The following is an 18,616-nucleotide window of genomic DNA, read 5'->3' on the forward strand; positions in this document are numbered from 1 at the left end:
TGATACCACAAGTGAATTTTAGATAGCATAAAAAGACCTTTGGGTACTGTGTATACTCTATCTCCCTGCACTGGTATTGTATATGCAGCATCACCACATTGACACTGATAACAGTGTGCAGATATTGCTGAATTGCTTCATAAAGCATCAAAAGATTACAAACAGCTAAGCACTAAATCATACCTCTGGGAACCATAATATGACATGACAACTTTCAGTAATAGAATGTGTTTGAAAGTTTCATAATTGCAAGTGAAAGCTAAAAATATGCTCACAATGGTGCACTGAAGAAGTTAATCAGAAGAGTGTTGAGACAGTAATGTCTGAAAGTTATTTATACATTGCTGAAAATGTGAAAATATAACTAAAAATTTTAGAGGCAGATAATAACAGTTCAAGCAAAATATCTTGGTAACCATTTTCTCACAGCATTTACAAAAGTGGGGGAAGATAGTGCTCCTAAGGAGCAGTTACAGAATATAACATCAATGAGTAGACTAAAGTCCCTTTAATATGAGTGGATCATGACTCCTGTGAGAACCATTACAGCAGCAAGTATTTTGCTAATGAATATATGTTTTGACTGATACTTGCTAGCTGCCATAAACTTTTAGAACTGCTGTGGTCTTTTATCCTGGTGATTTGTGGGTTATGGACACATTAACAGAAACATCCCTCTCTTAGACTGCGTTAGACTGCAGCAGAGATGGGGACACCCAGATTGGCAGTGAGGAATTGGTTGCCTACCTGCAACAGGTTCAGGCAGACTCCACCTAACTGTGTTGTAAATGGGATCTTGAAGAAAGCAGACCAAAACCAGTATCTTCATTTCAGGTTTCATTACACTGACAGGACAGGAAAGGAAAAACACACACACAGAAACAAATACAAAAAAAGCAGCGGTTGCCAAGTAGAAAAGGAAAACAAAAGCTTGGCAGTGAAAAATATTATCCAGCTGCCATGAAAGAATGACAAGCAATAGGCATAAAATGTAATTAAAATCAATAAAACCTTAATTCAGTCAGCCTTTTTTCCATATATTCTTGGTAATCATATATTCTGTACAGCACAGATTGCTGTATTTCCTACTTTTTCATATAGCAATACATTCTAGCACATGGATTTCCTTACCTGCACCCAAATAGTGAGAGCTGGCTAAATTTATTTAGATCTAAATGATGCTCTCTACAGCAGTAAGCTACGCTTCCAGATTTGGGAAAGGAGTGGGCATGTGTTGTATGCCCAGAGCCATCCAACGTGGTGATGCTGGCACTGAAATGGTGATGGCAAGGTGGAGCCTGCAAATAGAGGCAAGGCAGGGGGTCAGGGGGAGGGTGAGAAGCAGCTGCCCTGGGTGCATAGCTTACAGACTGACAAAAGTGGCAGGAGGAGCGAGTGCTGGCAGATGGCTGGAGGCAGCCCCTCTTACTCTCGCTGTGCCGTGGCTCTAAAACACGTCCCCGTGCCAAGCATGTAGCCGAGCAGATGCGGACTGAGCAGATGGAGCAGGTTGTGGTGCCCACGGAGTGCAGCACTCAGGGGAAAGTGGGGTCAGCCTCCGGGAGCAGCTACCTGCTCGCAGTATGTGTTTGCTGTGCTGTGCAGAGACTACTTGGGTTACCTCACGGGACAGCGCAGGAGTGGAAGTAGGCGAAGGTGTGGGGTAGTGCCAGACGTGGTAGCTCTGCGTGAAGGTGGCAGAAAGGCTGGTTCCCAGGTGGCAGGCTGGGAAAGCCCCATGTGCCTGTCTGTGCATGGCGGTGCAGCTGCCCGTCTGCAAAGGCAGAGTGGCACACCTGTGGGAACCGCTGACGCTGCTGCAAGGAGGGGGCAGCCTCCCTAGGGCTCAGTCTGGATGCAGACTTCCCAGAGCCACTGCAGTATAGGTGGCAAATGGCTGGATTTACGGATCAATTAATGTTTACATTATTTCTAGCATTCCACTGGAAGCACCGTGGTCAAAGGCTTTAAGACTTGGGTTGCAGCAGTGTGTTTAAAAATGCATGCGAGTTCATGCCCTGTGCTGATGCGGAACCAAAGTGCTCAGAATCATGATAGATCAAGCCCTTTCAATTCTCTTACTTGCCTCTCTATCTCTGATTATCTTAATTGTCAGCCTTTCTGCTCTAGAGTGGAAAGTCCAATTTAGCCCAGATCATTAGAAAACAAAATTTTAGTACTTTCATAGGCAGTTCAGCAGTTCATGTAAAATTAGCTTCTGTTCATACTGCATAAAAACTTGCTGCTCCTTTTTTTTTGTTAGTGGAGGTTTGGTTGGAAGTAAAAAATCACAGTCTATTCCCACATTTTATAAGAAAGTTTGAAGTGTGCTTTCAGTATTCATACCCATACCGAAAGTTTTTGAAGGGAACAAAAAATTTTTTTTTTTCCTGAATCAGGCACAAGAAGTGTTCTCCATTGATGAGAAGATAATTCAAACATCCTTTTTGTGACTAGCCAACAACATGAGGCATATATCTTTTGCATAATATGCTGTTAACAGCCAGCTCACTGCATGTTTGACCAAGCCTGAGTGTTGGTATCGAGCATGACAGAAAATGTAGAACAAGTCTTCCTTTTGGAAAAGGTTGGCAACAACCCCCATGGGTCTTGGGACAGTTCTGAGCAGTGCTTGGTACACCTCATGAAAGCTGTGATGTTGGAATGCAGGGGGGTTGGATGTATATTATTTGGTTCTTAATCTTCCATCCTTTTGGTACTTTTCTTTTATGTACAATCTCTTCAGAAAAAGGCACAGCAAGAATATGATAGTGTTAGGTTTCCCTCATCAGCTGGGAAGTGATTCATTATGATAGAAGGGTGGGTTGTGCAACGAGGGAAGGGACTGGCAGAGCACCATGGGACTTCAACATGCAAAGTGTTTTTCTTTCGTAGATAACACATATGTTTCCAGTTCTGATAATGATGAAGATGTGTTAGTTACAACAGAGCCAATTCCAGTAATTTTCCACCAAATTGCTACAGGTAATCTTATGTCCTGATTATTTTACCAAGTTCATATTTTGTGAGGAAGGACAAGACATTTCCTGTACTTAAAGGGAAATGTGTTAATGTGTGTACTTGTACAGCTCACTAGTTCTTCACAGGCTTGCTGTAGTAAATTGTCCTACATTTCAGAATAGAATAAATTAAAATAATTCTTCTTTTGGGGATCAACATAATTGTGTAGGGAGAATGTATTTTATTCCTTTAATGTCCTGCAGTCTGTTTTAAAGTAATTCTCCTCAAATACAGTTAGAGGTGCTTAATACTTCCCAATTATAAGTTTTCATGCTCACTTGCTTAAACCTTTATGAAATCTGTACCACTGGGGATGAAACAGTCTATAACTATCATTGTCTCTGGTGAATTATTTCAGAAAAATTCAAACAAAATGGTTCAGCTATTTCAAAAATGAGACTATGGGAAAAATTTTTTTTTCCAGTGATTTTGGGAACCTCTTCATTGGAAATTACATCCATACTTTCAAAAAAAAACCTAACCAAACATTTGATACATATAATGGTATTTAGAGATTTAGGCACTTATAAACAATATATAACCACGATCTCTATATACTCCACACAGATTTTTTTAGACTTTATCAGCTAAATTCCTTGATGATTTCAGGCTATAGGAGAAACTGAGTAAAGTTTCTTCTATATGAGTAAAGTAAATATAGCTGTTCTGCAGATAACTGTGTTTGACTTTGTGGTATTTTTATTATTGTTACAGAGCTTTAAGGTATTTTTGTGTGCATGTATAACACAGAATTACTTTGAATTCCAATGGAAAATCAATACAATTTTCAGTCTGTGATCTCATTTATGTAGTAAATCAAGAATAATTTTACTAAAGTGGCACCCTAACACAAACTGGTTGTAATAGCCTGAAGTTTAAGATTTTATTAAATTTTATTAATTTGAATAGGTTAAATTTTATTTGCAAGTGTGTACGTAATTTGAAAAGTAAAGCCTATCATTTAAAATAAAATCTAAACCTATATTTTGTATATAAGTCAATCTGATTTAATTATTGTGGCGGGCTTTTGATCTTTCATTCTTTTCATTCTTTTTTACACAGAAGTTTAAATTACTGATTGGGAAAACAAAATCTCCTGAATGGACCAGCTGAATTTCATTTTACAGTTAAAAACATGAGTATTCTGAAACGTAGTCTCTTGTTAATTTTAGACTGTTGTATTGTAAACACTTTGGTGTCCTTCATACCTGTAACTTAGATACTTAACTATTTCAACCAAGTACTTAAAGTCAGTATATATAAAAGTATTTCACATTTTTCACAGATGTTCTCTATTTTCCCTTTTATTTTAAGAATTAAGAAAAACCAGCGATGTCAACTATTGCTTATCCATAAAATCAAAATTACAGAGGGAGAATGGAGAGGTATGTATTTCTTGTATGTATATTTTAACAAAAGATATTTTAAGAAACAACAGAAAATAATATGTAATGGAATAGAATTCCTGTCAAATGCACCCTTACAACACATTTTGGAAGAAATGTCTTGGCTTACTTAGGCCACTGCTGTGGCCTACAGCAATCCCACTGGAACTTTTCCTGACAATGTTCACTGTAAGTAATATCTGGAGTGTGAAGGTTTTTCAGTCATCATTGTATTTGTGCTGTACCTCTGGTATGGGCCCCTAACTAGTCTCATTGAGATGATATTAAGAAAGAAATGGCAGTAAAAGATGAGGTCTTCAGGGGCTGACAGTGTTAGAGCCTCAAAGAAAGTACCACATAGGCTCCCACCATGACTGGTGCAAGAGATTGAGCACTGTATCAAAAATTCAAGTGCTTAACTTCAAGACTTTTTCTGACAATGCTGATTTCTGGATTTGGAATAATTGTTTTATGACTAATGCCTTTTAGGCTGTGATCTGTATTTTATTCCAGAAAAAAGGGGCTAAGTATGATCAGATGGATAATGGATATTGGTTGGTTGTTGGCTAATGGATAATATTGGATAATGGATATGGTTGTTTGTTGTCATTATGTGAAATTCCATTTGATTTTAAAAACTGCACTTCAAAGTATTTAGATTCTACTGCTACATAATTGTATGCAATGCTCTGTAAACATTAAAAGTTTAAATGCAGTATTTACCCTTTTGATGCAGAATCTACCCCTTTGATTAAAACTTGGAGATATAGTTAAGTTTCCATGGGACAGATTTTTGAGTTTTTCCTTTTTTTTTTTTTTTAATTGAACAAGGTGCGTAAGTATAAAAACACTGAAAAAGCCTTTAAATAAGTTGCTAACACTGTTGGCTTGACAGTTAGAAATCTGAGTTAGGATAGGGTGGGTTTTATACTATTCTCATGTGAGAGTTTCATTTCTCTTTAGTTGGCATTGATTTTTTTTTGTTCACTTGGGTTCTGTTTTAACACAAACTTCCTCTTTAGCTAGGGTTATTAATAGACAAAGATGATTGAAGTCACTTTGTTTCTTTTTAGTAAAGTAGAAGGAGATATGATTTTTATGCCTCACCTCAAAAAATCGCTGTGAAATTGGCTGAAATACAATTTTTGTTCTATGTATACATGTAGTAACTACAGAAGGACTTTAGAGGTAAAGGTAAGGAGGTGGGATTGTATTGTCTGACCGTAGAAATTGGTGATGAGTATATTTGACATTTATAAATGTAGGGCATTCAGGGGTACCTTCTCTTCTTTGATTCACACGTCTGATTTGTATTCCATTGTGACAGTTCTGTGTATCATGGAATCATTTAATGGTTTGGGTTGGAAGGGACCTTAAAGATTGTCTAACACAGGAATGTGTAGGACATAAACACAAAATGTGCAAAAAGTACATGGTATTTGGATTGGAGTAAAGAGTTAAGATTTTATCAAGTATTCTTTATGGTATCGTTGTCAGAACAGAGCCTAGAAATAACTAATGTATTATGAGAAACAAGGATTAATATTTTTAATTAATTACATAATTATAACTAAAGGCTTCATTGGTAACAAGCAGAATATAACCCTGCAGTTCATGCTAAGTTGAAGTCTGTACCATGAGTGGTTCTATTTACTTGCATGCAGTTATTCACAGAGCAGCCTATTTAGAGCAGGTTTTACTTGGGTAAGCATATTACTTTCTAATCTTTAATTTTCAAAGTCTTAGAACAGAGGCAGTCAGAAAATTAAGTTTTAACTTTCCTGGAAACAGGCTGGTACTTTTGTTATAATAATTAAGTGGAGATTTGTCAGAGTTTTTCACAGAAAGGGACTTAAAGGATCCCATGCTTAGGCTTGAATTATTTCCTTAAACTATTAGAATTGATTTACCAGAATCAAGTTAATTAAAACTGTATTAGGTCACTGAAATGCTTAGTGAATTAAGTACAGAACCTCTGTCTTGGTGGGTAAAGTATGCTTTGTTTAGCAGGACCACAGGGTGAAGTAGTCCTGAATATTCTAGTCCAATTCCTAAAATACCACACTGTCTGTATCCTCTGACAAAGTATTTTTCTCTGACATACATTCAGGGTTGTTTTCTCGTGCCCCAACAGTGTGTTAAAGCTTTGTCTGCTCTTTCACTATGCTTAAAATGGGCCCATAGTACTCCTCATGAAAAATAAAATGTTTATTAAGTGTGCATAGAGATTATTTGCAAAATATACTCTTCCTGCACTCAGAACAATAAATGCAAGACAGAAATACTGCTTTTATCATTGTTAATTTTCCTTTTTAATTAAGGAGTCACAGCACAACAGCACACTTGAAGAAGATTCTGAAGGGGATAATGATTCTGAGGAATTTTATTATGGAGGACAGGTAATGAAGGATATTTTGCAAATGTTTCAAATTTATATCTGAAAGCTTCTGTGGTTCATTCTATTACAAATTTTGGATAATTAATTTCATCTGTTTTTTCAATGTGTGAATGTAATGTAATATAGTATTTTACAGTAAAAGTATTGGATATGTTATGCTGTATAATGATATCAAACTTAAAATAAGGTGAGCTCCTTTGCATTTGTAAAACTGCAAGAACAGAAAATCCAGCTGTTCTTTGGGATGTTTGAAAATAGAAGCCAGTTGCTTTTTTCCAGGAAATAGACATTTACTCTTTACAGCATATCCCATTATTGATATAAATGGGAAGTCAGGCTAGATCCAAATTTGTTTCCTGTTGGAGGGTTGCCATTTTGTAAAGTCAAGAGCACTGCAATTTAATGGTAAAAAATGGTTATTACAAAACAATTTTAATCTAGGCAACGATCCATTCTTTCTCCGAGGTCTACAGTTAAATTCACCTTGAAAAATGCTACATATTTTTAGATAAATGTGCAGCTCTGTTTTCCTTCTTGTTCTCTTAGCAGAATTAGTTATTATTACACCCTGTGATGTACTGGGAAATAAAATCTCTTTATATCTTTTCCTTTTGCAACGTCAACAGAACACGCTGCTAGCTTTCTTTATTCAGATTTTTCTTATCACTGTAGTCTAAAGATTGCCCCAGAGGAATCATTCCTCACTTACGTTTTTAGAACTGTTTGTTTTGATGAACGTTCTAGTGAATTACAGCTGGCGTTTATGAAAGTTGTTGCTACCTATGCCCGGAGGCTGAAGCCGTCCACGCCCTGGGAGTGCAGAGTGAGGCTGCAGGAGCGTGACGGCAACGCCGGCCAGTTGGGTTGGAGCAGGGTGTGCGGCATGCTGATGAGTAAGCAGGGCATTGCTGAGCTTCTCCTCCAGTAGTGTGGTGGGGCTTGAACACAAAATATGAGTTAAAGTGCATTATATTTACAGTAAAGTATAGAAATCCCACCCCTAAAAAGCTACAGAAAGTGATACTGAAACTGGAACTGAAATAATGTATTTTCAGTATCAGAAAATGACTGACGGGGGTACAGACTCACGTTCACTTGAGAAATGACTGCAGGAGTTGCCTCCCTTCCTCTGCCTATTAGTATAGCCCCGCAGAGTGCTGGAGGCGGCTGTGTACACATACTTCAATGCAAAGACCAGTATCTTGTTTTAATCTGCCTGAGAGGAAAATTCTTGTGATTTTTGCCCTGTGGTGATGAATTGTGTGTACTGGCTTCATTTTTCAACTCTACTGAGAGAGCAATAACCTCAAGGTGAAGGAAAAGCCAGCAAGCAGCTGGGAGTGCTTGCTTCTTGAACCAGTGCAACTACATTTGGTAGAGGATGCCTGCCAGTGCCCAAATGGATGAATAAATATTAACACTGCCTATGAGATATGAACAGAGAGAGCAGTAAATCATTTTGCAAGGTGTAAAAGAGCTGTGTAATAGCAACCACAGGTCAGAATTCAGTTGCCTTGTTTTTGAGGTTGGAACTGCATTATATTGCTGTTCTTTGAGCTACTGTATTTAATTGACGGAACAATAACAGAAAAAAAAAACAAAAAAAAAAAACAACCAGTAAAATTGTAGTTAAATAGCAATAAAAAAAAGATAGTGGATAATTGTGAATGTCTTTAGAATGGAACACTCCAAAAGTGATACAAGGAGAAGAAACAAACAAAAACAACAACAACAAAAGACATCCTCAAAAATGTATTTATCAGGTGGAAAAAAAAAAAAAGTCATGGTCAAAAAGATGAAATTTTAAGGAAAATCTATAGATTGAAGTGGCTAAGGACTTAGGAATTAAGTATGGAACCAGGTACTGAGCTAAGTTCCTTGAGAGATAAAAGAACTTTCCATTTTCAAAGAAGGTAATTGTAAGAGTTATTAAGTGGGCACCACATGTATTGGGATTCAATAATATGGAAATAGAAAAAGTAGTTGACAGTATATGCAGGGAACAGGTAAGGTAAGCTACTTTATTTGAGACAAGTGTTTTCTGTGCCCACAGAGAAGGGGGACAAAAATGTTGACATTAACAACTATGAGAAATAGCTACCAGTGCAACTCTGTGTGACACAGTTGGAAAAGGTGGAGGTCAGGGTTTATACTAACATTTCTAAGTGGTTACAGCTGGAAAGACAAGAAAGCAACTGATGATGAAACAAGGAGCATGGGAAATTGCATTTGATGGGCAGTGAAAACAAGATACGACCTTTTGGTCATAAATTAAATGCTTGTATCTGCTTCCTATCCACCTGCTTGTAATCCTCCCTAAGGATTTAATGGATAAATACTTTTAAAGTAGCTAAGTGATTCAATAGCCTAAGTCCTATTGATTTTCAATGGGGTTTAGGTCTGTAAATCACTTAATCTCCTTTAAAAATGCAACCTTTTGTCATTATATTGGACAAAATAATCTGAATCAGGTCTCAGATTAAATACCAGGACTTTCTAAACACAGACCCTTCAGACACAGCAAAGTTATCAGATTTTTAGCTTTTATTTTCACTTTCTGGGCAGCTCTTTGTTAATTCTTACTTTGAATCTCTATCTTACACATTTGCAATAGAGAATAGCAGTTTGAAATAGTAATACTACTGATTTTGGTGCTTTCTCCCTCTCTTGTGCTTTAGTTGCAGAACATACTTGCAAATTCAGATACACAAAACTCTGGCAATCTCCCCTATATACATCAGCATGTCTGTGGCACTAATTTAGGGGTGGAAAATGGTGGTCTTACAGTTTGCCAGAACAGTGCTTTGGTCCTTTCTGGAGTTCATTAGCTCGTACCACCAGAAAATAGATAGAAGGCAGTATTCTGAGCAATTTAGTGTTTTGCATAGTGTTCCATTTGGATTTTATTATTACTTATATGTTAGGGTGGTTAAAAAAAATGTGCTTTGGGAGCAACAAAGTAATGGGTGAACCATGGTTACAATCTGTGAAAACATTGCTGTGCTTTCTTTGGAAGTAGAACAGCAATTGCTTATGCATATTTAAACAATTCATTTTTGAATAACGATATATACATATATATATATATATATATTTACATATTCAAAGGTTTGTTTACTCCCACCTGAAGTAAAATAAAAATAAATTAGTAAAGGTTTTGTTCCTATGCTTGTCTAGGTGAGAAACTTTTCTGACGTGCCTATCCATACAGAGCAGGGATAGCTGGTTTATACCTTTCTGGTTGGGAATATCATCGATAGCTCAAAGTATGTTCACATGCTATGCTGATGAACTTCTTAATGTTTGATGAAATCTATGTCTAATCAAATTATTTGCTAATTTTCATAAGTAAAAAGTGATCAGGTGATTATTATTTTAATTCGATTGAAATGTATTGAATTAGATATGTAATGAAAAATACAGCTCCAGATATCAGAACTGAAGTGCTACAGCACTGAGGTCAGGCAGATTTGGATGTACAAACTGAAGAAACATTACTGCGGTTACACAGACCTCTGCAATAGCAGGAACTCTCAGCAGGATTCGTGTGTAAGGATATATTCATGTGTCTAAAGGGATAAATTGCACTCTTGTGCTCTGCTGTCTGAATTTGTCAAAGGTACAAGCCAAGTCTTATTCTCGTTTCTGAACGTGCCCAAATTACGAGATCACTGGCTTTAGTGGAATTACTGTTTTTCTAATTGGTGTAAAGAAGTAGAGTCAGGGTCATACAATCACAAGCATACTGCTTAATGAGAAAGTAGTAATTGACTTTTAATAGATTGTTACAAGCCTAATAAGGTATTTTTGTCCTTACAGACGATAAGAGGATATTTATTTATTTTGACTTCATACAATCCAACTAGACAAGCACACAAGTTTTTTCTTTATAGTATGAACACTAGACATAACCATAACCACTCTTCATAAAACTTCGTGAAAAAAAATGTGATGACATCTCAGTATATGTTTCTTTAGACATTATCTGGTAAAAAATGCTTAAAATTGGAAGGTTTTTTTTTTATTATTTTTTATTTTTCTTTTTTATTTTTAATCTGACGTCATTGCACTGGTGGTTTCAAATGTAGCAAATGTAACTAAGATGCTGTATGTAACTAAGATGCTGTATGTAACTTAGTTATGTAACTAAGACTTAGTGCATGGAATAGTGTCATGCTTCTCTTCTTGAGACCATGCCATTCTGTGTCCAAAATATATGAGAGTGTGACAACAAGCAAGAGGGAGCAAACCTTTGTCCTGTCGTAGTTAAGACTGGAATGGTATAACAGGAGTTATCTTATTCTCCTTCCACTTGCCAGGTTAAAAATGCACAAGTGTCAAGAGGCCCAGAATAGCACCCAGGACAAGACAGAATAGAGGCATCTATCTATCTTTGCATCTTTTCTTCCACAAATAGGAATTGGGCCATCTGTAGTTCTGATACAGAGGTGCCTGCTTTGCAAATCTCATTGCTTAGAAGAGCTAGACCACCTCAGTGCTTCAGCTTATCAACACAATGTCCTTTCTGAGCATGGCATTAAGAAATCTTTATGCAGCACATTTTGCAAGGAGAGCTGTCACGAGCCTAGATCAGATGCCAGTAATGAAATAAATAAGAACTCCTACAATTTTGCTGTTGTTTTGGTAGGTTAGCTATGATGGAGAACTTCACAAGCACCCACAGTTGGAAGCTGATTTGACAGCAGTGAGAGAGATCTATGGACCTAATGCAGTATCTCTCAGGTATGTCACCTACCCTTCTGTATTGTGGAACCTGTCACATTTTGGAGGCTGTTTTGTGTAAACTTTCCCTCACTGCCAAAACACAAGTCTTCTCTGAGTTCTGTATATTGTGGCAAAAGGAAGGGGCACTCATAGCTAGCAATAATGCAGTATTTGGCTTCATTTTTGTGGCATAGTATTCAAACAACTAACTATGCTTGGAACAGGCCCTGGAAGCTTGTTCTAAAATATTGTTCTTTGCACTTCAGTAGGCATTTGATCAAGCTGTTGTATGTTGTTGAAAATTACTATTCATCAGAACTCTAAACCCTTGTTAAACTTTTTATTTGTCATATTCTGTCTTCTGCCCTGGGGGTGGAATAAGAGTTTTACTAGATGGTGTCCCTAGGCAAAGATTGAAGGAGTTGATTTTGTCTAGTCTGGGGAGAAAAAAAAAGAAAAATAGAAGATTTAATAACAGTTGCTCTTCTTCAAAAAAAACCTTCAAAAAATGGTGATCAAGTGTTCTCCATTGTCACTGTGAGAGATACGATAAGAAAGTCTGTTAGAAACAAACAAGAATTTGGTTAGATTTTAGGAAAGCTTTCTAATTGTAATGAGGTGGGAAACTGAAGAATCCTACGCAAGGAAATGGTGGAACCTTGGTCAGGGGTGAATTGCAAAGATAAATTACACAAAAATTCTGTAGGGCATATATGAATGTACCTGATTCTGCAGCAGCATATAGCTTTATGGTATGTTTTATTCACTTCAGGTCTTTTATAACTTCATTTTCCATCTATGTAATTATTAATAATTGAATTAAAATAACAGAGAAGATGTAACAGACCTGTCAGAAACATTACAATTAAAATAACAAAATTGTTATATAAACAAAGTAATAAAACACAGAGATTATAACCTTAAGCATACCTATATTGCAAGTAACAATAACATCTGTTATTTTAGAGTGTGAGAGTATGTGTACAACTGTGATGTACGATGCCTTTTGAAATTAAGTGGAAATTCATTACATTTTTAGGACCTGGAGAATTAAAATCCAAATGGTTGTGTATGGGTTTAGGAAATGAATTAGATAATGTTTAGGTTCCAAACTGATAACTATGAAATTGAGAATACCCCTTGATAGCATGCTTCCTAAGGCTCCTAAAATTGAGTAATGGTAAATAACCTTTCAAAACCTTAATGAATCTAATACGTTCAATCAACTGTTTCAGTGGATGCATTGTGATCTCCTCAGGCTCACTGTATTAGAAATTGGCATTTGTGGTTGCTTTTGGTGTGTGGAAAGCTTCCATGCTTCTTGTACTCTGCAGTTGAAAATACACGTGAATTCTTGGAAATTATAAGCACAACATTAAGCATTCAGTTTCATCCCTCTCCAACAGCTACACTTCTCTGACTGCAACAGGCCTGTCTGACAGTGACACACACTAAAATGCATTTCTTAGAGAGTTGAACCCTATTATTCAGTAGCCTCCTACTATCAGGGTGAACTTTACATATATACAGAAGGGGAATTCCTAAACCTGCATGCTTTTTACCACAGCCCTTTGAAAGCTGGCCACCAACCTTTAAGAAAGGCATCTGGACCAACTCTTCAGTATCTACTTATATTACTTAAGCATTAATAAACAGGATCTCTGGAGCTTCAAAATCAAAATGTGTTTCTGGAGAGATTGTGGGCAGCAGATCATAAGCTTCAAGCACTAGAAGAAAACATGATTTCTTCCTTGCTTGTAGCTTGAGGAAGTAAACCATCATGTCTCTAAAATCCATTTTCCATGATGGTAATGGAGTGCAGGCAAAGGTATTTCAGTGAATATGGAAATTCCAAAGTTGTAACTTATTTTTATCTTCTCCTTTCTTCTACTAGCATTTCTGTGTTTAGTTGGTTCAACTCCATTCCTGTTTAATTAATAAAATTAAGCTTTATTCCAACGTTTTGAATCTATCATGTGAGTAACACCAGCCTGTGTTCATAAGTATTACTGGTGAGTTTACAGCAATCTGTTCTTTGGATCTTCAAGAAAATTAACAACAACATCTGAGATCAGCTATCTCCTAAGAAAAATACTTCTGTATTTCAAGGTTACCTTATCAACTTCATTTATGCACAATTGCTACAATGCACTCTTAGTATACTGTGTGCACTCTTTTTAATAGGAAAGCAATGAATTCATTGTGAGAAGTGTGTAAATGCAGTGTAAAGCCAAAATCCAGAGACAGGAGTGTATCAACGAATCTGTGAAAAACTGGAAGTTATTTCACTTTTATAGAATTATCCAGTCAAGTAATTAAAATAAAAGTAACTTTTGTTTAGGTATAAGAATGAATATTTTCTAGCCCTATTTTTAAGAAGTCTTCAAATACCTTGGTGGAGGGCAATGAGAGTGGGTCAGAAAATAAGAGGGAAAAGAGTTACACTTTAAGATTTCATATGGCAATGAAACACCTATGAGCATAAATTAAATCTGCACCTTAGAGATTTCAGGAATACTACAGGTGACAGATAAAGTAAGGTAGCTATTGCCTTGAGCACGTTACAGGGCAATCAGCATGTTTTGACAAATAAATACCCTTGAATGTAAGAAGCATGCCCACAGGTATAATGTGCCATGGTCAGAGCTTTGTTGTTTTTGTCTTCAATTATTTATCTCAAGCCTCTGCTTAGGTTACTGGCTGTTAACCTAAAAATCAACTAGGATTTTCTTTTGTCATAAATAACAACAGTATGTGACCATTATTGTTTCGTTGATTTATTTGTGCAGTACATCAAAGGTATATGGCAGTGATGGAACAAGAATTTTGGGGAATTATTAAATAAAATAAAAATAAATAGCCTATTTAAGCAAGGTAAGAAAGAAAGTTGCAGTACAGCAGATGTTCACCCACTGGAAATATTGATCCAATCTATGTAAATGTGTATTTTATAACCATTCTGATTTTACAGCCAAGATTATCCTTTATAAAATCTTCCCTGTTATAAGTACTCCTGGGCTGAGGAGTATTTTAAAGAGCTCTAATGTAATGTAATTCTTTCCTTTCAGGGAATATGGAGCCATTGATGATGTAGATATTGATCTGCATATTGATGTTAGCTTTCTTGATGTAAGTAATCTAATCACAAAATTACATAATGAACATTAATACCCATTTAATTCTGCTACACATCAGGCACTCTAGACAACTACTGAGACTTGCGTTTTTCCAAGGCTTGATCTTCACAAGTGGCTGTGATGTTAATGATTGCTACCCAGTGGAAAGATTTCCTTTTCATTTTACGGTCATGTTGTTAAGATGTGTTCTAGGCTTTTATTTACTGCTTGTATATTTCCTTTCAAACGTGCTTTGTAAATGGTAGATGTTTTAACTGATGTAAATGAAATACATTTCTTTTTTTACTATCCTAGACATTAGTTAGGTGAAAGCACTTCATAGAGTCCTGGAGAGAAGACGACCTTGGCTAGAGACCTTCTGTGTGCTTCTCACATCTGCAACTGATTAGGGAGAGGTTTGAGTGGCAAAGGAGACTCAGGACAGCGTCTGTCCACAGGCAGCATGGCTTGTGTAACTAATGCTGTCATTAGCTCCACACTTCCTCACCTCATCTGTGCAGTAACTTCCTGTGCTCTAGATGCAGAATGAAAAGTAGTGCTTTTAGGGGCATCATTACCTTCTATACAGATGTATTATATCCTCAGGTCAGCACAGCACAGAAGATAGTTTTTCTTGGGCTCTTTTAAAATTAAGAGAACCTGATTATACCTTGAATAATTTTAATCAGTCTTAAGAAGGAGCAAACGTTTCCTTTGCCCTATGTTACAGGTTCAGTGTCCTTTCTATCTTTATTTGCTCCTTTGCTTCTCAGCTTTGAAGCAATATGTCTTGATAGATGGGAATGTGTCTGCCTGCACTGTGAATGTAGTGTCATGTAGAAACCTGTGTTCAGTTTAAATTAGCATGTTCAAGGACGGGAAACAGTCTAACACTGCTCTTAAGAGCATTAGCAGGCAATAGTTTGTCTGAAGTGTCACGTTTAAAGTTGGAGTAGATATCCCATGATTGGTAAGTGGATGGATAGTGTTTATACCAGCCTCTAATATAGACTAGCAAAATGCAACGATTCTTAACGATGTCTAATGGTATCTGTTGTTTTCTTTTTATCTTGAACTAGGAAGAGATTGCTGTGGCTTGGGATGTAATTCGCACAGAGCCCATAGTAGTGCGACTGCACTGTTCGCTTACACAGTACTTAAATGGCCCAGGTTAGTCACCTATGTATTCTTCATATGCCTTGTTTGTTGTCTCAGTCTCAGCCATATCCTAAGTGACAGATACCCATTTACTGCTAAGTCTTTGACCCTTCATGTACTTAAATCTTTTGCTGAGAGCAGTCTTGCTGGTGTGAAATCGTTATATGTATTTGCAAGACTAGGCCCTAATATTGGCATGCGTATCTAGTTTAAACTTCTGGAAGCTGAGTTTAGGAATTTGTTTTCTTGATATCCTTTGAAATGCAGCTGTTTCCACTAGGAACCTGAGGGTTTATGAATAAATGTCTACAGTTTCTAAAGTGATTTTCTCACTTTGGAAATCAGGGATCATCTTCTCAGATGCAGATACTACTGATTAGGTGTACATGCACAAATCTATGGAGCGCATTAATATACCCTTTTTCATATACCTTTTGAAGAACTAGACCATGATAATTATACTGTCAGCTTCTGATTTTTATATGAACATATGTATTCTTGGGGATCTTTAAATTTGAATTAGATTTTTGAACGCTATGTTGACATCCTACTCTCTGGTTGTTCAGTAAAGCTTCCTCATGACAGTACAAATATCCCAACTCATGAAGATTCAGCTGAGAGAGAAGATTTGGAAACATTCATATGCAATAGTCAACTTCAGATATATTTTTACAGAGTAAAGTCAAGAAGTGTGTGACTTGGATCATAACTTGCCTGGATTTGGAGGCTTCCAGTGCAAGCTGTCAATTCAGGCTTGTATCTGTAGGAGAATTCTGCCTCTGCAAATTGAATAGATATTTCAAGTCATAATGTGTTTAGCAAAATCTGTCCCAATGAGCTATTTTTATAGGATATGTTGTCTGCTGATGCTAACTATCAGTTATATTCTGTTAGTTCCAATGAGCATTTCGTTACAACCCCTTATTTTTTTGCTTGACTTTGGTCCTTTTGCCTGTATTTTATTGCTTTGATCTTTTATTAATTCTGGAGATCTTAAAATAGTTATTTGCCATAGGAAGTAGCAGTGTTAGTATTCAGAATATTTCTATCAAAATGTAATTTTTAAAAGTGCAGCAAATAAGAGAGACTGAAGTGTGAAGAGCATCATGCAATAAGAAATGATCCAGTGAAATGAGAAGTAACAAGAGTTATCTTCTGCACTGCTGACAAGGTTAAAACCGAATGTTTAGTACTCCGTCCTGCAGCTGACTGATTATGGTGGCACTTGACTACTGAGGGGCAAGATCAGGGCCAGAGTCAAATGCTCCTTTGTTACGTCTGCTGTTTCAGCCACGCCTCTTTATTTACCAGAAACAGCAGAATGAAATCCACAATCTTTTGTGTAATAAGGCTCTTTCTCTGAATACTCCTTTTGCTCCTTGGATATGTTGTTTTGAGATTACCAAGTCACAACTCTGTGACACGTATATTTCTCTTTTAATACTTTCTTTTGTCTGATAAAAGAAACAAGTTTCTTGTGTGCAGTATACTCCAAAGCACAAAGGGGGATATTTTTACCACCTTCCAGCTGTTTACTATCTTGATTTTACACAGTCATTCTTCTAGTTAATGACTTTTTTCATTGTTTTACCTGAGAGCAGTTTCTCCCCCAGGCCTTAGAAACCTATCTGAGATTAGGATTAATCAGCCTTTGAGGATACTGGGCTGTCTCCTCTGATTTTAGAGTTTAGACAAGAATTACAGTCTAGACATCAGATTTTAAGATTGGTGAAACTGAGTGTTGTAATTCTCTCTGAAGATAGTCCACACCCTACCACGCATCCCAAATTTGAAAATCTAAGGACATTGCTGTCCCTAATCAAGTAATTTCTTCCTTTTGAAAAAATCATCAGTTTATCTTTAAAAGATGAGGTTATATTTGAGTAAGAATATTGGGGCAAGCATTTACAGTGTTTTGAACTAAGTGAAATTGGATGGCAAGTTTATATACACTGCATTTTATTTTTTAAATTAATTTGTAAAAGGGAAATCAAAAGATAAACTGGCATTCTGGTTAAGAGTGATCAGAATAATACAGATTTAAAAGTACTGATTTTCTAAGAAGAAACCCCAGATTTTTTATTTTCATTCCTTTTTATTTTACTATGGTCATTAGTTCCTTATGTAATACAAGGTATATAGTCTCATTTGTGTTTGCAATATGTGTTGGCTGTTGTTCCACCTCAAGGACCTGAGGGTCTCGCAACAAATGCTGGACTTCTGACACCTGCTTCTTCTGTGTTACTCAAAGATTTTAATAATACCAGGAGCTAATTTCTAGCCTCTATCCCTAATGTTTTCAATTTTCTGACAGATGAATGTGGATGTATCACTGGTAGGATGGGTCTTGAGTAAAATGCAGGGTCACTTGGCCACTGGAATGCATACATCAGGCACTTAGATGATGAGTATTAAGCATGTTCTGTAAAAATGCCCACAGAAGGAAAACCCGATACTAGTAAATTCAGTTCATTCCACTGTCATTTTCCTCGTAGTCATAGGAACTGTAACAGTGTGGATAAATAATTGATTAGATAAGGGGTTTTTCTCCGCATCTAGATCTAAGGTCATGTAAGTTTCTAAGGTCTTAAGAGGAACTTAAATTAGTTTACTTTTATTTAGAAAATTTTAATTCTTAGATACAATAGTCTTCTGAAAGATAAAGGAAATACTCAGGTGAACTACACCTTTATAGAATTCTGAAGATCAGATTAGGTGTGAAAACTCTCATTTTATTGCAGAAAACCTGATATGTTTGATCACAGAATTCACAGAATTGTAAGGGTTGGAAGGGACCTCAAGAGATCATCAGG

At 36.5% G+C, this 18,616-nt stretch overlaps 1 protein-coding gene across 1 annotated transcript in view; it reads left to right on the forward strand.

The window, feature by feature from the left end:
* PARP8 (poly(ADP-ribose) polymerase family member 8) overlaps positions 1 to 18,616 on the forward strand; it is a 108,749-nt gene that overhangs the window by 52,270 nt on the left and 37,863 nt on the right. Inside the window, exons 4-9 of the mRNA XM_032206145.1 lie at positions 2,896 to 2,985; positions 4,336 to 4,406; positions 6,728 to 6,805; positions 11,453 to 11,547; positions 14,598 to 14,658; positions 15,725 to 15,815. Coding sequence (XP_032062036.1) covers positions 2,896 to 2,985; positions 4,336 to 4,406; positions 6,728 to 6,805; positions 11,453 to 11,547; positions 14,598 to 14,658; positions 15,725 to 15,815 — 486 coding nt within the window. The remainder of the gene's footprint in view (positions 1 to 2,895; positions 2,986 to 4,335; positions 4,407 to 6,727; positions 6,806 to 11,452; positions 11,548 to 14,597; positions 14,659 to 15,724; positions 15,816 to 18,616) is intronic.

This window comes from Aythya fuligula, chromosome Z (genome assembly GCF_009819795.1).
Source record: "Aythya fuligula isolate bAytFul2 chromosome Z, bAytFul2.pri, whole genome shotgun sequence".
Lineage (NCBI taxonomy): Eukaryota > Metazoa > Chordata > Aves > Anseriformes > Anatidae > Aythya > Aythya fuligula.